General features: G+C 39.0%; 1 protein-coding gene across 1 annotated transcript; it reads right to left on the bottom strand.

Annotated features, from left to right (window-relative positions):
* Positions 1 to 17,354: 17,354 nt before the first annotated feature.
* LOC131597365 (uncharacterized) lies at positions 17,355 to 20,013 on the bottom strand. Its single transcript, XM_058870069.1, has 2 exons — positions 18,376 to 20,013; positions 17,355 to 17,492 (listed from the first exon to the last, which is right to left on the bottom strand). Exons 1-2 carry the CDS (start codon positions 20,011 to 20,013, stop codon positions 17,355 to 17,357), a joined length of 1,776 nt encoding a protein of 591 aa, XP_058726052.1.
* Positions 20,014 to 22,160: the final 2,147 nt, after the last annotated feature.

The following is a 22,160-nucleotide window of genomic DNA, read 5'->3' as shown; positions in this document are numbered from 1 at the left end:
TGCCCCTATTCAATCTTCTTAGACGTGAAGAGGTAGATTGGCTTGTTCGCCTATCGTGATCTGAAGGTGGAAGATGATTGAACACTTAAGTACCACAAAAATTTGCACTCGTCGGTGCAGGAAGTAAGGTTGTTGATTGATGGCGTCGAGAATGGGCTTAAAGATGCCATTTGACAAGTAGGCCGAGCATTGGCGGAGATGGGCTTGCAGATGTCATCCACATGTTGACAGAATGTTGCCTGAGATGCGCTTAAAGATGCCATCCAAAGTAGATTCTTTTTCAGAATGACTGTGAGAAGCAGATGCTTTTCAGGATGAATCATACGCCTTTGTTGTATCTGGAAAGAGAGATTCATCAAAATGAAGTAATGTCTTATAGAAGACTACCTAAAGAGGTTCCCGAATAGGGTAGATCACTGGCTTAAAGAAGACTGTGATAGGAGACGTCTTAAAGGAAACTACCTGAATAGGTTCAAACAAATGAGGGAAGACTGATGTAAAGAAGATTAGGCTTTGGACAAAGCTCGGGAAGAATTATCTTAGAGAAGACTAACTGAGAAGCTCCCTAAAAGGGCAAGAGATGTCTTAGAAAATATTGGATAAATATGTTAAATAATATTACCTAAAGAGGTTGAGATATGTCTTAAACAAGACTAACCTAGAAAGGCTCCTATAAAAGATATGAAACGTCTTAAACAAGACTACCTAGAAAGGCTCCTACAAAGGATATGATACGTCTTAAACAAGTCTGACCTAGAATGGCTCCTGGAAAGGATATGATACGTCTTAAACAAGACTGTCCTAGAAAGGCTCCTAGAAAGGATATGAAACGTCTTAAAAAAGACCACCTAGAAAGGCTCCTAGAAAGGATAAAAGACGTCTTAAACAAGACTAACCTAGAAAGGCTCCTAGAAAGGATATGATACGTCTTAAACAAGACTGACCTAGAAAGGCTCCTAGAAAGGATATGATACGTCTTAAACAAGACTGACCTAGAAAGGCTCCTAAAAAGGACATAATACGTCTTAAACAAGACCGGCCTAGAAAGGCTCCTAGAAAGGATAAAAAAGGGTCTTAGAAAAGACTACCTAGAAAGGCTCCTAGAAAGGATAAGAAAGGTCTTAGAAAAGACTACCTAGAAAGGCTCCTAGAAAGGATAAGAAAGGTCTTAGAAAAGACTACCTAGAAAGGTTCCTAGAAAGGATGAGAAATGTCTTGAACAAGACTAACCTAGAAAGGTTCCTAGAAAGGATATGATATGTCTTAGAGAAGACTACCTAGAAAGGTTCCTAGGAAGGATGATAAATGTCTTAGAGAAGACTACCTAGAAAGGTTCATAGAAAGGATGGGGTAATGTCTTAAAGAAGACCTCCTGAAAAGGTTTCTGAAAATGAAGAGAAGTTCTTTGATTGTTTCTGAATTATCTCTGAAGAATAACACGGAGTTAAGCATCAAGATTGTATCTGTGTCTGGAATGAGTGTCAAAATTAAATTGTTGATACGATCATCTTTGCACCATATTAGGATGATAATGTTCTTCTGATTAGGAAATGACCTGAAAAGGAAAAAATTAGGTTTATGCATTGTCATGATGCATGTATTGTGTAATGAGATTCTCGAAATAAACGAGAATGCTGTATGTAATGTGAATGAGGTTCCAGAAACAAACGATAATGTTGTATGTTATGTATGTATTGTGAATGATGCATGGATGGACTTTATAGTAAAATCATATTGGTAACTTTGTATAGCAATTGCTGGTTGAGAAAATAAATCTCTGTATGCTGCTGGAGATGATGACAAGGTGATTGTGTTGAGAATTCCTATCTTCCGTTCGAGGATATCTAACTAGGGATTTTTATTACCGCTTGGGGATGAAAGTAGCTTGAGTGATTTGATCCTGGTGTATCCTGACCGGGGACAAGAGAGAAGAATAGTCTTTTGAGTGTCTTCTTCTAATGGGGATAGCGAGTTTGAATAAACCCTATTGGAGAAGAAGATTGTGTCGGAGAATCGGCAGTGTTGGAGATGTAAACTCCGTTGGGGAACCAAGTCTCTGTTGGGAAGAGAATATTTGAAGATAACTCCTCGAGGATTACTCTGTGGGGATATTGTTGTGAAAATAACTCTGTGGGGAAGATTCCCTGAGATTTCAATTTTTCATTGCCCCATGTCTTCAAGTACTTATTGTTAGAAAACACTTTTTAACCATACGTGGTCCTTCGCCTGTGGGAGTCTACCTGCCCCTGGGGTCAGTAGCCTGGTATACCTGATGCTTGAGGTTATTGGAACTAAAAATTCACATGAGAAACTGATACTGACACCATCTGATACTAGTAGCAAAACAGCTCTTGCCGAGATTTGTGACTAATGCAACATGCCCCCAGTGATGGACTAGCTTCTCTGGTTGTTCAGCACCTTTGAGAGATTCTACGAATCGTGACCAGATTGCCCCCTGGTAGATGGGATTCTTACTCAACGGAGTATTAGACTGCTTTTGTGCCCCTAAGGGTGATCAGAATTTGAGATATTCTCGCTCGAACTCAACGGAGTTCTGAAGACAACTAGTCCTTTGGGAGGATTAAGCTTTTCATATGAAGTTCATGATGGAAACTTTACTGATGTCAAGTACTTGTTTATATGCAAATAATTTTTATTATGAGAAATATAATTCTAATTCAAAGTTCATGTTTGTCCTGAAGTTAAGAAAAACTTTTTGAAAGGATGTTAAAACATCAATTTTTTTGAAGGGTGGTGTGATACCAACTCAAGCGTTTAGCAAAACTCCTAGGAGTCAGTTTACCGTATTCTCGTTAAAGTATGCTTTCGAATTAACCCTGTTTCAATTAGGACTTTTGAGGGTTGTAACATGGCCAGGCTCATGGTTTTAGAAAAAAGGATTTTTAGGCTCAAAATTTTATTGGTGCCCACCCCCTTCGTGATGTTCTCCGACCTAAGTTTAGTTAACTCGATGCGAGCATTCATCCTTTAAGAGGAGTTTGAGACGATTGAGGAATCGGTGAGGTGTTTGGACATGGCAGTCACTGACCTTTCATATTCTTTGGTGTCTGATCACACGAACTTGTTCATTTGAATTTATAGTCACACGACTTTGCCCTTTTGTTGAGTTTTTTTTAATTTTTTTCCCCAAACTTTTTCCTGGACAAATTCTTTTGAGTTTCAGGTTTGCAGTCCAGCGGGATGCCTATATTTTTCCTAAGTCACTTGTTTTCAAGTTTGTAGACTTAGCGGGATTTCTTTTTCTCTTTTTTTTTTCGATTCATTTTTTGAACAAGTCATATGACCCTGAGACGTCTTCGATTTGTTGGAAAGATTGTGAATGCCTCATTTCTTGGATGACGAAGGATAACCATTGTGGTATTGACTTTCCTCAACTTTTGGAGGATAACCATTGTTGTATCCTCAGATGCGTTCTCCTGATGAATTTTGAACGCTCAATCAGGTTAACTAAACACTACCCTGCCCCTGGGTTAAATGTGAGGGTTTTTTCGTATAGAAAATAAAATCCTACTTCAAGGCTCAAAGGGGTTGACAAGGGATTAATCTTCCTTATATCTCTAGTGTTTGGGGATTTGAAACCATTCCTGTACATCATCAACATGGTTTTACTCGAAAGCACACCATTTGAGATTATGGGTATTATATGGTCGTCATTTTCCCTTCAGAGTCATCATGCTTTATCACCGAGAGTTTGGTATCACAAGTAAAGAAAAACATATTAGAGCGAGAGCGAATGAATTTTTTAAAGACAAACATATCCAATGCGTAATTATTATAGTTCAAAAGCAAACAAGTATTGCATATAAACAGTATTGAACAAAAACAAGAAAGGTTACGCATGAAAATGCATGAGAAATTACGAATTGCCAACATTGAGGAGATTTTTTTTGTATGGACTTATTGCTTCAGAAGGTCCATTGAGTCAAAGGAGAACTTCAAATTTAGCTTTCAAGTATGAATGATGATAGCCTTTGTATCAATCAGGTTCTGAACCTTGTCTTTCAATGGTTGACAATCATCAATCGAATGATCAAGTGCCCCAGAGTGGAAAACAAACCAAGCGTTCGTATCTGAAACTGCAAATTACATCTAGGGAGAAGGTTTCAACGAATCCACACAAGAGTTGTAAGTATCCAGTTTTAAGGATTTGAGGAAGAAGATGAGAAACTCGTTGTCTGGACACCTGTTATGCAATGATATGTATGTAAATGCATATGCAATGTTTCTAAGGATCTTCTAGTTTGCAACATTAGGAATTGAATTTGGTTGCAGCTTTGTCTGGAGACCTCTAACTTTCGTTTTTGAATGTCCTTGTATAAGAATCAAGCTCACCATATCCAGTGGGTCATAGCCTTTGATTCGAGATACGGTACTTTTGATTTTGAAGGCATGTGGTTGGAGGAAAATAAATCCTCTTGCCCCTTGATAGAAACTGTACCTTTGAGTTTGAAGGCATTTGGCTAGAGAAAAATAAATCCTCTTGCCCCTTGATAGGAACCGTACCTTTGAGTTTCAAGACATCTGGCTAGAGGAAAATAAATCCTCTTGCCCCCTGATAGGAACCGTACCTTTGAGTTTGAAGACATCTAGCTAGAGGAAAATAAATCCTCTTGCCCATTGATAGGAAATTAGGCTTTTGATAATGGCACCTGGAATTGCGCACCTTAAATACTTGAGATCCTTGAAAAAGGTTAGTTAGGTGATGAGGACGAGTAAGTCTTACAAAGAGTTCAAGTTAGCTTACACATGAATCCTGCAAGAAAACCAAAAGGTTAGGGTATAAACAAATCCTGCGAGGAAACTAAATGGTTAGGGTATAAACAAATCCTACGAGGAAACCAAACGGTTAGATAATGAATACAAACAAGTCACACAAATAGCCTTAGGTTTAAAGGCTTGCATGAAGTCCATAGATATGTATCCTCCCCACTGAAGTTTAGTTGGCTCAACTTGTCCTAAATAAAGATCGGGTTCTAGGGAGCTCGTATCATTGATCTTTCTCGAAGGCATTATTTCAGTTCAGTAATTGAATCACCGACCAAAAACATCCTGAAAGTTCGATCCATATAAGTGTAGCTTCGAGTATCAACCAACTTCGGTCGGAACCAAAGCCATCCATCTCGCTACTTCCTATTGGCCAAAGTCAAGTTCAACTAAGGTTCTAGGGGCAAATTAATGCTTAATGACACCACGCGGCAGCCAAATGTTTCCCCATGCTGGATCCCAAGGAACATTAGGACAAACCAAAGCGTCGCACTAACGATGGCTACCATATCAACCACAGCGGTATACGCCGTACAGTCTCCTTGGTCTCTTGCCATATACCTAAGGTACACTAGATCCGGGTGTAGGATCTTTCACACAAGCAAATACCCAAGAAATACCCTTAAAAATAAAACAAACAAATCATACACGCAAAAAGTAAAGTGAACTAAACTCTAATGTAACCCCTCTTTTATAGAAATCCCCAGCAGAGTTGCCAATTCTGTAACTCGGTGGGAGAACTGACTTTTATTTTCGCAAACAAATGTTGCGGTAAGCAAGATTCGCCACCGACTTTTATTTTATCCTATTAGGAAAGGTATAAAAGAACAGGAAAGACCTTCTTAGAAAAGAGATTGAGTTCGGGGGTAGGTTATACAAAGGGAAGGTGTAAGCACCCTTTGTATCCATGGTTATCCATGGGCTCTTAGTTGCTTAGCTCACTTTTGTTTGAAATATTTGATTTGTTTGAAAGAGTAGTGTGTTTAGAAAAAACAGTTTTGTTTTGAAAATGTCTAAAAAGACAATGTTAGAAAACGGGGTGTGAAAAGCATTTGATTTGTTGTGAGCAAGCACTTAAGAGTTACCTACCCTAAGTTGTAAGGTCTTTCCTATTCATTAAGGCTTTCCTTGGGCGATAGTACTATCCATACCATTTGAGGATAGGTAGTCATATACATTGGATGTGTGGGTCATCGAAGGGTCATCGAATCGTCATAGGGGCTATCCATACCATAAAGAGGGTAGGAAGTCCTATGAGATATGAATAGTCATAAAGGCAACCAGTAACGATACCTTAGCCATCGAAGGGACTATCACCATTTAATCGAGGGACAAGATCATTTATACCGAAGGCGACATCAAAGGGACTATGATCTTTAAATCGGAGGGACATGGTGATTTTGAATCGAAAGCAGCATAGGCTAAGGCATCCCTACACTCGAAGGGACTTGACTATTTGATCGAGAAGGCAACCAAGAGGGGGAACCCTAAAGGTGAGTGTGTGAGCAATAAAAGGGTGTGTTAATTTCAATTATATTATCTTAAAGTTAGTGATCTAACAGTTACTTTTATCTTACCATACAATCCTAAATCATACATCTAAACAGATAATAACAGTAGTTATAATGTGCGGAAAGTAAATGTGCGAGGAAAATAACTCCTAGGCTATTACAAAAAAACCTTGCAACCTATACATTGATTTCTAGTATTTAAATAAATAAGTAAACAATTAAATAATTACAATTAAAACAAGCATGCGTCAAACATTGGAGTATGAGGTGAGAAGATGAATCGAGAGTAATTGACATTTAGGGTGGGAAATAAAAATCAGGGTTAAAGGTCGAAACCTAACTAATTTAACTAATCAAACTTAAAAATCTAAATTAATTTTATTTAGTTAAACCCTAAATTTAATTTAATTATTCAACCCTAATATCTAAATTACCCTAATTAAATTAAATCAAATTAAAATATGTCAAAATTTAGTTAAAGCCTAAAAAAGATTTATTTATTTTTTTTTGTAATTTTAATGATTTTTATGTGATGTTTTATTGGAAAAAATGATTAAATAAATAAAAATAAAAATAATTAAAAGAAACTAAAATAAATAATAATAACATAAAATAAACTAAAGATGAAAAATTACCTAGTGGAGAAAGTCCACTGCCTCTTGAAGCTCCTCCTCATTGAACTCCAATCTTCAGAAATCCTCTTCTGAACTCTTGAAGCTTCAGATTTGTAGAAAAATCTCAATTCAAAGGAGAGAAGCTTTTATACCAGAAGAAAAAAATTCTAAAAAAAGTCTCAACTCAAGGGGGAGCCACAAACAAACAAAGAACAAGAACAAAAAGCCATAGCTTAAGTATATCATCCATAACCAAAATATTCAAGAAACTTGTAAAAATCAAGGCTCATTCAAATAGCCACTCTCCATCAATTCCAATCTCTCTATTCCACTCTTGGGATATCATAGAGTAAGAATCATGTGGCTTGTAACATGTAGTAGTGTTTGGAGTTCATGAATTAAAAACTCCATATTTATGCATATTTTCAATTTCTCATATTTTTATTATGTTTATGTTTTAATGAAATATATTGATGCTAACATGTTCTTGAAGTTATTTAAAGTAAGTTTGAACGTTAGCATGAAGCTTTGATGGCCAGAACCAAGAGAACCATGTTAAAACACCATGTAGGAACATAACCATGGCCAAGCTCCAAACTCATAGCTACGTTGCTCAAATGGAAAAAATAACACCACTATCATGTTCAGAAAGGTCAAATTAGGTGATCTTTATAAAATTAATTAAAAATACCTAAAAAATCCAAAAATTATTTTATTTTTAGTTTTAAGTTGATAAACTATTATTTTAATTTTCAGCATAAAAATATTTTATTTTTATTTATAATTTATTTATTTTGCTTAATTAAGTAGTAATTATGTAAATATTGTTTTTTTAATTATTTTCAACCAATCAAAAAACTCCAAAAAATATTTTCCTTTTAGATTTAGGTTTATATTTTTAAAATATATTTTTTAACATAAAAAAGAATATTTTTCTTATTAGTTTTAATTATTTGTTTAATTAGCTTATTAATTAACTTAAAAACAATTCCAAAAATCACAAAAAAAATTAGTTTAGTTTAAAATTAATTGAAAACTATTTTAGACATAATTTAGACTTGTTTATTTAGGTTTAGATTTTATTTCTATCATTTATACTTTTAATTAGGTTAATTAGGCTTTTAATTTAATTAAAGTTATCAAAAACACAAAAAAAAAAATGAATTAGGTTAAAATCAATTTAGACTTAGGATTTTTATCTTATTTTTTCTAAACTTATTTTTCCTTTATCATCTAACTTCCAATTTCAATTTCAATTGCAATTTACTGCTTTATTCTAAGTTCCATAAATAAATTGTAATAGCGTAGGATTTAATTTCCTGTACAAATTTAATTGTTAGTAATTAGGTGATAAGATAATAATTGAATCACATTCACTAACTCCGGATATAAATATCTGAATACAACACACTTCGCACACTTGCACCTCTAGGGTTTCCCCTCTTGTTACTTTTTTTAATCATACCATCATTTAAGAAAAGTATTAAACGCATAGGAAAGATCTTATAAATTGAGAGTAGGTAACTCCTAATTGCTTGCTCAAACACCTTTCATTTTCAAACAACGTGTTTTCAAAACTTCTCATCTATTTTCAAAAACTTTCTTCTGGTATTTGAAGGACATTATTCCCGGTGAAACTCTTCAGAGACCTATGTGACCAAGTGTCCATCTTCACTTCTTCTATTTTCAAATCAAATTTCAAAACTGTTTTCCATCAAACAATCAATAAGCATTCAAACAAAAGTGAGCTAAGCAATTAAGAACCCATGGATAACTATGGATACAAAGGGTGCTTAAAACCTTCCCTTTGTATAACCAACCCCCCGAACCCAAAATCTGTCAAAAGGTCTTTCATGTTCTTTTATGCCTTTCCTAAATATTGGATAAAATAAAAGTCGGTGGCGACTCTTGTTATCCGCACATTTCTAAAAAGTCAGTTCTCCCACCGTGTTATAGAACTGGCGACTCTGCTGGGGATTTTTGATTAAAAGAGTGGTTACCTTAAAGCTTAGGAATCACTTTAAATGTTTTCAATTGTTTGTATTGTTTGCTTTATATTTGTGGGCCTGTTTGGGTTTACTTGTGTGAAAGATCCTAACCCGGATCTGAGTACGTTAGGTAAATGGCATGAGACCAAGGAGACTACACGGCGTATACTGTTGCGGTTGATATGGTGGCCATCATTAGTGTGACACATTAGTTTGTCCTGGTGTTCCTTGGGATCCGACATGAGGAAACACTTGGCTGCTGCGTGGTGTCTGTAGCAACCTGCCCTAAAAATTAAAGATTAGATTCGCCACCTATTCTACCAAGGCGAATAGGAAACCTCGCGCAGTTAAGAGATCAGGGTAAGATACTATATTCAGGTCGAAGGAAGGTGTTAGGCACCCTCAACCCTTTCCTAAGGTTTGCATTATAAAGTCAAGGTTTACGGCTAAAAAATAAAGAAAGATGACAGACAGTTAATAGAGTGAAAGACTAATTATTTGAACATGATTAGAGTTTGGAAGAGGGGGACTCGCCTTGTTTCCAAGTGCCTACGTATCTCCTTATGGAGAATCAGAGTCAACGTAGTTCGGGGAAGGGTTGTACGCCCTTAGAATTGAATTTGATAGGGTTGGGAATTTGCCTCAAAGGCTTTTGAAATAGCCTATGATAATGTGTAATTTGATACTGGAAGTTTTGAAAAGTTTGGGAAGTGTTTTAAGAGTGGGCGTACAACCCTGATTTAATTTGTACTATTAACCGCAATGATCAATAGATTTGATCACCATAGTTAAAAGATTTGTAATTTGCATTACTACCAATTTTAATCGATTGATTCGATTATCACTAATAATGAATTAAGGTATTTTTTAATAATTTTATAGAATTTTTATATACATTGTTACCCCTCGTAATCGATTGATTCGATTAAAAAGAATAACAAATTAAAGTGAAGGAAAGACGGTTAATCATCACAACTAATAAAATAGTTGCAACCATTTAACCAAATAATAGAAATCAATTTTTATCTAATTAAATAACATTTTAATTAAAATTATTATTGACCATAGCGATTAATCGATTTAATCGGAACGAACAACAAATTAGAATTTTTTATAATAATATCATATATATTTTTATTTACAAAAAAAAATAATTATTAAACATTTAATTATATAAAAAGAATTAATTAGAATCCATTATATTAATTAAATTAAATTAGTTAATTAGATTTTGATTCAATGAGGTTTTTATTAGGGTATATGGTATAGGGAGTCAATCAGGGTTCGTTGGATCTAATTTTAATGAGATTCTATGGTTCAGATCTGTGGGCACACGGTGGACCTAAGGGCATGCAAGCACACAGGATTCAGGGTGAAAATTTAGAAAAATAACATGTGGGAGCGAGGATTCGAACCCCCACCCCCACGCTCACAGAAACCATTCATTACCACACCAACCACGCAACGCGCGTGTTTAAGACTCACCTCCATTGAATTATATATAAAACAATGAAACTAAAAGGGATTCAGCACGCGAACTTTCAAACCAACGAATCAAGATGTGACAACACATTATCTTCCCCACAGACCCTGCCATTTTCTGAAACAAATTAGCTACGAATCTGCTACAGATTCATTCGTAGCAATTCCACCTGAATAATAGCGATTAGCCCCTGCATAGCAAAAAAATCCTTCGCACCTGTTCCAAAAGCCTCGTCTAGGCCATACAAACTCAACCTAGCCACTAATTGATTCCAATTTAAACCTTATAAGAAACCCCTAATTTGCAAACCCTAAACCTCGCTCGGTCTCTAATGGCAATACAAGATTAGACCATGAAAACTTCAATTTAACCGTTCAGAAACAACCACAGACATCATATAAATCACAACACATCAACAATTTAACATGTGAATGCTTCAAATATGCAAATCGAATCAACATTCATAAGGACCTACCTTGGCGTATAGGAGATTATTCTGGGGGTGCTGAAGCAGAGTAGCGATCCTATTAGCTTCAGTAACCTTCAGGGAACCTTTTGCGATCCTTAAAACTCCTTGAAATGCCCCAATTCTCCCAAACCGATTTCAGAATTTTGGTGACTTTTTGCGTTCTTGCAGTTGTGTTTTCGCCCAGATTTTTTTCTAATCCATTGCTATGACTTGTATACTTATAGGGGAACTATATTAGGTCAAAAGAATGAAGCCCAAAGTCCTTGAATCCAAGATTGCAAGTTTGTAGAAATTGATTTTATTCTTGAATATAATCTTTCTTTTTTTGTCACAATTTTGTATCAATCTTTTCCCATTTGATTTAGCACGAAAATTACAATATATTTTGCCATTAATGCTGATTGGAATTCATCAAAATATATTTTCTATCAAAATATTTGATTTCTCACTTATTTAAATCATTAAAAATTGATTTTAAATGAAATAAAATTGTGTAAAAAATAAATGAAGTGATAAAATTCGTGGCCTATGTTTTGGATAACTTATGGGCCAAGTTCATGTCATAAAAGTATGGGCCTATTTGCAAGAAATCAAATTTGAACCTCCTTTTTTTCACATTTGGTCCTCCAAAATCACCCAACTTTGATCAAGCATATCTCATTCAATTTTTAAGCTATGAGGGAGTTCTAATACTTTTTGGAAACCTCAAAGTCTCCTCTACAAGCCTCTTTGGAACATATTTTTCATTTGGAGCTTTTATCTTGATCATATCTTCTTTAACAAAAAACTGCTTTTGAAGGATGCCTGAAAATGATCTGTAATCTTTTGTACTGTACCTCTCAAATGAAGCATTTCTAGCCCTAGCTTTTGAGAGACAAAGTTGTAGAGACTCCAATTTCCTTCAAAATAGGCTTTGAGTGGGGAATTTTTGATGTTCCAGGTGAAAGTTATGCCCAGTCAAAGTTGGGTTGACTTTCTCCTAAAGAAACCCTAATTTGAACCTTTTTGTATTTGTTCATCTCTGAGTTTCTATTAATGGAATCATGATCAAGCTTTGATCAAATGATGTATATACATCCCCATACTTGTTGTGTGACCAATGGTTAGAAGTTTGGATCATGCCTTGACTTTGGATTTGAATCAGTTGATTGTAGATCTTGGGACTGTTTGAGCAGGTAACCTTTGGAGTGATGCTTTGACTTTTGCTATGGAGTTATATTAGATCACTATAAACCATATAACCTTGTTTAAAAGCCTTATCTCATTGATCCCTCTTAGGGGAATCTCAAACCCTAGCCTCAGGAGGCTCTTGGCTAGGAGTGCTGCTTAAATGGAACCTGTAACACCCTGGATTTCCGCTTACCCCGCAGGGCTTCCGGCCTACCAAGCATGTCACCAGCTTAATCAATAATCCCCCCTAGGTCCGCTTATCGGCTGCCCAGGAAATATTGTTTTTGCCTCCCGCAGGAATCGAACCATGTACCTAGGGGATAAGTACATATTCATAGCAATTCCTGCTACCAATTGAGCTAGTAGCTCAAGTGGTAGCAGGAATTGCTATGAATATGTACTTAACCCCTAGGTACATGGTTCGATTCCTGCGGGAGGCAAAAACAATATTTCCTGGGCAGCCGATAAGCGGACCTAGGGGGGATTATTGATTAAGCCGGTAACATGCTTGGTTGGCCGACACGGTTGATGCGTGCAGCGGATATCGGGGTGTTACATTAAAAGGCGCCTTTTAATGTAACACCCTGGATTTCCGCTTACCCCGCAGGGCTTCCGGCCTACCAAGCATGTCACCAGCTTAATCAATAATCCCCCTAGGTCCGCTTATCGGCTGCCCAGGAAATATTGTTTTTGCCTCCCGCAGGAATCGAACCATGTACCTAGGGGTTAAGTACATATTCATAGCAATTCCTGCTACCAATTGAGCTACTAGCTCAATTGGTAGCAGGAATTGCTATGAATATGTACTTAACCCCTAGGTACATGGTTCGATTCCTGCGGGAGGCAAAAACAATATTTCCTGGGCAGCCGATAAGCGGACCTAGGGGGGATTATTGATTAAGCCGGTAACATGCTTGGTTGGCCGACACGGTTGATGCGTGCAGCGGATATCGGGGTGTTACAGAACCCTAGTCTTTGAATCTTTGTAGGTGAAGTAGATGGGGCAAATTTTGGGGTATGACAGCTGCCCCTGTTCAATCTTCTTAAACTTGAAGAGGCGGACAGGCCTGCTCGCCTGTTGCGACCAGAAGGTGGAAGATTATTGAACACTGAGAATGCCCTGAAATTTGCTGATATTGCGGAATGTGGAGTAGATGCGTTGCTGGCCACGAGACTAACGTGGTAGGGCGTGTTTGGGATTGGAATCTGAATTGAAATTGAAATGAGTTTCCGGCTACTGCCAAAGAACGTGGTGCCATATCACTGCCGTGATAAGACGTAACGCGAGGGTTACGATTTGGATTGAAGTTGAAGGTGCCCTTATCACTGCCAAGGGACTAACGTGATAAGACGTAACACAAGGGTTACGATTTGAATTGAAATTGAAGGTGCCGTTATCACTGCCGTGATAAGACGTAACGCGAAGGTTACGATTTGGTTTGAAATTGCCATTATCACTGCCGTGATAAGACGTAACGCGAGGGTTACGATTTAGTTTGAAATTGAAATTGCCATTATCACTGCCGTGATAAGACGTAACGCGAGGGTTACGATTTAGTTTGAAATTGCCATTATCACTGTCGTGATAAGACGTAACGCGAAGGTTACGATTTGGATTGAAATTGCCATTATCACTGCCGTGATAAGACGTAACGCGAGGGTTACGATTTAGTTTGAAATTGAAATTGAAAATAGAGTTTGAAATAGGGTTCAAGAGAAGCCAAGCTTTATCTGTAAAATGATGCTCTGCGAATGTATATGCCTATGATTTGTTGCAAATGCATGCATGCTTATGCAGATGGTACATATGTGAGTGTATATGAATATGGATATGTATGATGACTTTGATGTATTATCTTTTGTCACCCATTGGATTTGTTTAGCTTTCCGAGCGGCTTTGCGGGTCTTAACTCAGATCGTCTGAAGTTAGTCTACTGGGATATTGCAATGCTTTCGGGGCCAGGTGTATATCGACTACCGGAGATGTCGTGGTTTCGTCCCCTCTATTTTAGTCTGATGGTTTGTAAGTTTCTTGTTTTAAGTTCAAAGTTTAAATTTTATGAGAAATAAATTGTTCTTTGCGCTTGATATTGAAATGATGAAAAGATAGGTATGAAAAGGAAAAACTTTTATTGATTGTTGCCTTGAATTGGCGAATGTACAAAAGGTATGAAAGAAAGAAAAATGACAAATAGAAATGATACTAATACTGCTATTGCTCTTTTTTGCTATCGAGGGCCCCAGTAATCCTTTGACTTTGGAAGTTGATGATTGCTCGATTTCCTATCCTTTACGAATTGTCTTGGGCTCGTAGCTTGGAATCTTGCCCTTGCTAGGCGTAGTATTTCTTGACTGCGTCTGAATTGATTGGATGTGGTAGCTCGTCCCCATCCATGGTAGTGAGGACGAGTGCTCCTCCTGAGAACACCGTTTTTATGACATATGGACCTTCGTAGTTGGGTGTCCATTTTCCTCGGGCATCAAGTCGGGGCAGTAAGATTTTCTTGAGAACGAGGTCTCCTTCTTTGTAAGTTCGAGGGAGGACCTTTTTATCGAATGCCTTTTTCATTCTCTTCTGATAGAGTTGCCCGTGGCACAAAGCCGTTAGTCGCTTTTCTTCAATGAGATTAAGCTGATCAAAACGGGTTTTTACCCATTCCGATTCTTCTAACTTTGTGTCGGCTAGGACTCTTAATGATGGGATCTCCACTTCGATAGGGAGTACTGCTTCCATACCATAGACCAGAGAGAAAGGGGTTGCCCCTGTGGATGTGCGCACTGAAGTTCTGTAACCGTGCAGGGCGAAGGGAAGCATTTCATGCCAATCCTTGTACGTCTTCACCATTTTCTGTACTATCTTCTTGATATTTTTGTTTGCGGCCTCAACAACGCCATTCATCTTAGGCCTGTATGGTGAAGAATTGTGGTGTTCAATTTTGAATTCTTTGCACAACTCCTTCATCATGTTATTGTTCAGGTTCGACCCATTGTCAATAATGATTCGACTGGGGATCCCATATCGACAAATGAGGTTATGTTTGATGAACCGAGTCACTACTTGTCTTGTTACATTAGTGTAGGAAGCAGCTTCGACCCACTTGGTAAAATAGTCGATAGCAACCAATATGAATCGGTGTCCGTTAGAGGCTTTGGGTTCGATCATTCCTATCATGTCAATCCCCCACATTGCGAATGGCCATGGCGAGCTTAGTACGTTCAGTGGATTTGGTGGCACATGTACCTTGTCAGCATATATTTGGCATTTGTGACATGTCCTTGCATGTTGGAAGCAATCGGCCTCCATTGTTAACCAGTAGTAACCGGCTCTTAGTATCTTTCTTGCCATTGAATGTCCATTTGCATGAGTCCCAAAGGTTCCTTCATGAACCTCCTTGATGATCTCTTTGGCCTCATTTTTATCCACACATCTTAGTAATACTGAATCGTAGTTTCGCTTGTATAGGACATCGCCGTTTAGGAAGAACTTAGATGCCAACCTCCTTAGCGTCTTTTTGTCAATTGTGGAAGCGTTTTCTGGATACTTTTGTTTCTCCAGGTATTCCCTAATATCATGGTACCAGGGTTTGTCATCAGCTTGTTTCTCGATTGTAAGGCAATAGGCTGGTTCTTCAAAGTGTCTGACCGTTATCTGAGGTTCGTGATTTGGCCAATTTACTTTGAACATGGTGGAGAGTGTTGCCAACGCATTAGCCATTTGATTTTCTTCCCTCGGGATATGATTAAAAGTGATGGTCTCAAACTCAGCCATTAGTTCCAGTATGAGGTCTCGGTACGGGATTAGCTTTGCATCTCGCGTATCCCATTCTTTATTGACTTGGTGGATTACCAATGCTGAATCCCCATATACCTCGAGTAACTTAATCCTTAGATCAATCGCGGCTTCTAGACCCAGTATGCATGCTTCATATTCTGCAATATTGTTGGTGCAGTCGAAACATAATCTCGCAGTGAAGGGTATGTGGCGATTGTCAGGAGATGTCAAGACTGCCCCTATGCCATGTCCTAATGCATTCGAGGCTCCATCGAACGTAAGGGTCCACACCAATCCTGGTTCGGGTCCTTCATCGGGCCCAGGTATTTCATAGTCCCTCACCAGCATAATGTCCTCGTCAGGGAAGTCGAACTTCATAGACTGGTACTCTTCAATGGGTTGATGAGCTAGATGTTCTGCCAGTACACTCCCTTTTATTGCTTTTTGGGTGACGTATTGAATGTCATATTCTGACAGTAGCATTTGCCATCTAGCGATTCTTCCTGTGAGAGCCTGTTTTTCGAACACGTATTTCAAAGGATCCATCCTCGATATTAACCATGTGGAATGGTTCAGCATATATTGCCTTAGACGTTTGGAGGCCCATGCTAGGGCACAACATGTCTTTTCCAACGGCGAATATCGGGATTCGCAATCGGTGAATTTCTTGCTAAGATAGTAAATAGCGTGTTCTTTCCTTCCTGTTTCGTCTTGCTGCCCCAGTACGCATCCCATGGACCTGTCGAGGACGGTGAGGTACATGATCAATGGTCTTCCCGACACCGGGGGTACGAGTATTGGTGGTTCTTGTAAATAACGCTTTATGGTTTCGAAAGCTACTTGACAATCGTCATTCCACTTGATTGGTTGATCTTTTCTTAGTAACTTGAATATGGGCTCACACGTAGCAGTTAAGTGTGAGATGAACCTTGAGATATAGTTCAAGCGCCCTAAGAAACCACGAACCTCTTTTTCTGTCCTTGGGACGGGCATTTCTTGTATGGCTTTTACCTTGTCCGGATCTATCTCTATGCCTCGTTGGCTTACTATGAATCCCAGCAACTTTCCTGATCTCACGCCAAATGTACACTTGTTCGGGTTCAACCTTAGCTTGAACTTCTTCAAGCGTTCAAACAACTTTTGCAAGTGTGTGAGGTGCTCCTCTTCAGTATAGGACTTAGCGATCATGTCATCTACATATACCTCGACTTCCTTGTGTATCATATCATGGAACAGTGTGACCATGGCTCGTTGATACGTTGCCCCAGCTTTTCGCAATCCAAAAGGCATCACCTTGTAACAGAAGGTACCCCAGGATGTCATGAAGGTGGTTTTCTCCATGTCTTCGGGAGCCATTTTAATCTGATTATACCCCGAGAATCCGTCCATGAATGAAAACACTGAAGCTTGCGCGGTGTTGTCCACTAGTATGTCTATGTGTGGCAGTGGAAAGTCGTCCTTTGGACTTGCCTTATTCAGGTCTCTGTAATCAACACACATGCGTACCTTTCCATCCTTCTTAGGCACTGGCACTATATTGGCGATCCATGGTGGATATTCAACTACGGCGAGGAAACTTGCGTCAAACTGCTTGAGTACCTCTTCTCGGATTTTATTATCCATGACGGGTCGAACTCTTCTGCGTTTTTGTCTGACCGGTGTACAACCCTCTTTGAGTGGTAGCCTATGCACGACGATGTCTGTATCCAGCCCAGGCATGTCACGATATGACCAAGCGAATATTTCCACATAGTCATGAAGGAGTTTGACCAGTGTTGCTTTTATGTCCTCGTTCAGTGTTGCCCCAATCTTGATTTCCTTGGGTTCTTTGTCGGTGCCCAAGTTTATGATTTCGATTGCTTCTTGAGGAGGGAGCATGCTCTTGGATTCCCTGTCCATTATCCTTGACAATTCTTCTGGAAGTTCATCGTCTTCCTCATCCCCTTCCTCAGACTAATTAGCGAGAGCCTCGAATTTACATTGAGTTTCAGCAGTATTATTATCGGTGATGTTAGAAGGTGATCTGCACAAGTTTATGTTTTTGTTTTTAGTATGCAATTATGATTGTGCTTTTGTTTTATGCAAGAATGTTATTTGTCATTTCGAGAAAGTGAATGCAAGAACGAGATAGAGTTTTCAATACCAAATGCAAACGACAATTTTATTAATAAACTCAACTTTGAAAGTAAATGGGGCCCTTACAAACCAACTCTATGCTTCGGGCGAGGCATGAGCGACATTGTTTTTTATTAATTGAAAGGGAAATAAAACACACGGCAAAACAAATTACTTTGAAACATAAACTATCTCCGGTATCTCCAGGCTTGTCCAATTTTGAAGTTGTTCTCCTGGTCTAATCATTCTGATGAAGTTGGACGTGCCCTCCATGCTAGATATCATGGATACATGCTCATATCCCCCTGTGACAAAAGTTTGTGCGATCGGAGGGAAACGTTGCTCTTCCTGTGCAGCCTTCTTTGTTGGTTGGTATCCTAGCCCCAGATGATCTCTTTTCTCTTGCACTTCTGGAACTTTGCCCCAGCCTTCCATTTTTGTGTCTTGCAGGTCTCTCCAAGATGTTACCGCCCTTCGCGTTTTCTCAATTGGTAGCGTGACAGCAGTTGCGATCTCTAGTGCTTGGAACGAAGTCTCTAATGCTTTTTCTCCAGCCTCAATGTATCGGTATGAGTCCAGATTGCTGACAAATATGTCCTCCTCCCCATTGACGGTTACTATAGAGTTTCCATCCACAAATTTTACCTTTTGATGCAGAGTAGAGGTAACTGCCCCAGCAGCATGGATCCAAGGACGTCCCAATAAACATGTATAGGCAGGTTCAATCTCCATCACTTTGAAATTGATGCAGAAAGTGTGGGGGCCTATTACCACAAGGAGGTCCACCTCTCCAAACACCGGGCTTTGCGACCCATCGAAGGCTTTGACCACCAGACGGCTTGGTCTTATTACTAGTCCTTCCAAATCTATCTTGTCTAAGGTGGCCTTTGGCATCACATTTAATGATGACTCTGTGTCGATCAGTACTCTAGACAGATGAGATTTCCCACATTGTATGGAGATATGCAGGGCTTTGTTATGCTCTTTTCCTTGTGAGGGCAACTCATGTTCACTGAAACTTAAGCATGCCCCAGCAGTAAGATTAGACACCATTCCATCAAATTGATTTACAGTGATATCTTTAGTTACATGGGCAGCGCTCAAGATCTTCATCAAGGTGTCTCGGTGTTTTTTTGAATGTATCAACAGCGAGAGGAGTGATATCCTGGACAGAGTTTGGTGCAACTGGTCCACCACCTTATAATCACTTTTCTTGATCAATGCCAAGAACTCTTCAGCATCTTTGTTAGTGGTCTCTTTGTCTTTGGATGTGCTTTTTTCAGTAGGGACCACAGTAGTTTGATCACTTGCTTGTGCCAGGTTCTCATTTGGTTTTGCAGTATTGAATATGCGACCACTACGAGTCATGCCCACAGGCCCAACGATGTTTGTCATGTCGGTATTAGTATTAGACTCATATTCCCAAGGGACTGCTTTCATTTTGTCCATAGGGTATGGGTCTCTGACCGGGATGATCCTAGTGTGTACTTGTGTGGGTATCAGCAATGGTGCTTTGGCGCAAGGGATGATTAATGTCTTCCTTGCCCCTTGCCTAGGTATCATCAATGGTTCATTCCTGTCTAGCATAGCCACATACTCTTCCTCAGGATATTCCTTAAACCGAACTACCCCTTGATCCACCAGTCTTTGCAGGGTTGTCTTAAAGGCTTCGTTATGTTCGAGGATGAACCCCTTTGTAAGTAGATACCTCTTAAGGGCATCTATGGGGGAGCTCCGTTGTTGAACAAACTCTTGCTCAGTGACTACCTCTATTGCGTTGACTGTGCCATCATGGCGAGGCATAGGGTTTGTCTTTACGTTAGGTTTGTCAAAAGCAATAGCCCCTGATTCTATTAGGTCTTGAACCTTGTGCCTAAAAGCCCAACACTTTTCCAATGTATGTCCAGGAGAGTTGGCGTGAAATTCACACCTTTCATTAGCCCTGAAATTGGGTGCAGCTTTTCCGGGAATTGGGGGTGGCATAGGCCTGAGTTCCACTAGTTGCTCATTTAATAGATATTTCAGTATTTCGCTTTTGGAGGTGGGCAAAGGGTCGAATTTCCTTGGAGGACCTTGGAATCTGCTTTGTTGAGGTGGGTATGTCATAGGAGGTCTAAACTCTTGGTGTACTACTGCATTGGTCTCCCCTTCCTTCTTTTTAGCGAAGGTTGAGGTGGGCCTCTTTGAGTGATAAGAGTTAGATGATGCTCCTTGTATCTTCCCATCTTTGATTCCGTCCTCAATTCTTTCTCCGATAACCACCAGATCTGAAAATCCTGATGATACGCTTCCAATCATTTTATCGTAGTATGGTCCTTGCAGAGTTCTCATAAACATGTCAACCAGCTCCTTTTCCAATAATGGAGGTTGGACTCGAGACGCCAGTTCTCGCCATCTTTGGGCGTATTCCTTGAATGATTCTTCCTTTTTCTGAGATAAGTTCTGCAGTTGCATCCGATTGGGTGCCATGTCCAGATTGTACTTGTACTGCTTTAGGAATGTATTAGCAAGGTCGTTCCAGCTTCGGATATGTGTCTTTTCCAACTGCATGTACCATTCAACAGATGCCCCACTCAGGCTGTCTTGGAAGAAATGCATCATTAGCTTTTGATCATTGGCGTAAGCAGCCATCTTCCTGACATACATGCGTAAATGACTTCTAGGACACGTAAGTCCCTTGTATTTCTCAAAGTTGGGTATCTTGAACTTATGAGGAATAGTCAAATCTGGCACCAAGCTCATTTCGTAGGTATCCACATCAAAGACATCGTATCCTTCTACTGCCTTCAGCCTTTCTTCCAGCGCCTTGATTTGTCCGCTATTTCTAGCGCTTTCCTCAGAATCAGCTTGGGTTTGCTTATGTTGGGACTCCTGATTCGGCTCGTCCACCTCCCCATATTGTAAGTCCACATAATCCTCATCCTAAGGTGGATTGTTAGCAGGGATGCGAACAGTGCGAGGCGCCCCCTCTTTCTGAGTGGCGGGAATGAATCCTTCATGGGAAGCTTCTCCCTCTTCCTGGGTTTTGGTAACTCTCTTTGATTAGTGGGTGTTTGACTTATGAGGGTCAAAGCCTCGAACATATCCTAACAGTGGATTGCCATCGTTTGGCATCTCCTCATACCGATTCCGAGCTTCCCTAGCTCTTTCCTGTTCATCCTTAATGTCCTTCATGAAGCTCAACATTTGAGCCATTCCTCCCTTAATCTCATCCACAGTACCTTTTAGCTGGGTTACTTCTTCGCGAAGGGCGGCTTGGTTCTGCTCTAGTTGTTCCATCGCTTTCTTCTTCTGAGCTCGGGTTTGGTACACAGGAATAGTTTCTTGATTGTCTTCTCCAATGGTGTGACTGGAGATAAAGATAGTTTTTTTTAATGCTTTGTAATTAAATATGACATGCATGATATGAATGTTATGCTTATGCTATGTTCGTGTCTTATCCACATTATTATAGTAAATATACATTCTCTTTTTTTGATTCTTTTTCTTCTTTTTTTTCTCTTTTTTTTTTGCATATATTTATTTGGTGAATATTATAGGAACAATAAGTAAATGCGAAAATAAACACACTTTATTAATTGAAAGGAAATATCCACTTCATTGTTGGTTTACAAAAAAGGAAGGGAAACTGAAATTAAAAATACTCAAAATAAATTAAATTAAAAGTACTTGAAATAAAAGCAACAACGAAATAACATAAAGCTAAGAACGCCTTTGGATGTCTTCTTGGAACTTGTCCACCATATCTCTACAAAGCTCCATGAACTCTTTGACTACTTCGGGAAGGATGATAGGAGATGATTCTGCTTTTGCCAAACTCTTTGGAATATCTTGAATTAAATCATTACACAAGAAGACTAGCTTATCATAATCATCGCGACATTTCTCATAGTCTTCAAGCATCTTAGGAACCATGCTCACATGCTCACTTGCCGTAGAAACAATTGTGTAGAGTCTTTTCCAATAGTCTCTTTCGTTCAGGGCTGCCTCATGCACCTCTTTCTCTCTTGCGAAAACTTCCCTAAGTGATACCATGGCTTGGTACGCTCTATTATACTCCTCGGTGCGCTGTAAAAGTGCTTCTTCCATGGTTAATCTCCTTGCACGCTCTTGTTGTCCAGCATTGCGAGCTTCTTGAAGATCATATTTGAGGTTTCTTATTTCCTCTTCTAGATCCTTAGTCCTATCAGTTAATTCAAAGACCACAGCTTCTAGATTTTTCTCGGATTCTGCTTTGTCATGGGAAGCTTTCT

Source organism: Vicia villosa, linkage group LG4 (genome assembly GCF_029867415.1).
Source record: "Vicia villosa cultivar HV-30 ecotype Madison, WI linkage group LG4, Vvil1.0, whole genome shotgun sequence".
In the NCBI taxonomy this organism is placed as follows: Eukaryota; Viridiplantae; Streptophyta; class Magnoliopsida; order Fabales; family Fabaceae; genus Vicia; species Vicia villosa.
This window is presented reverse-complemented; position numbering and strand designations above follow the sequence as displayed.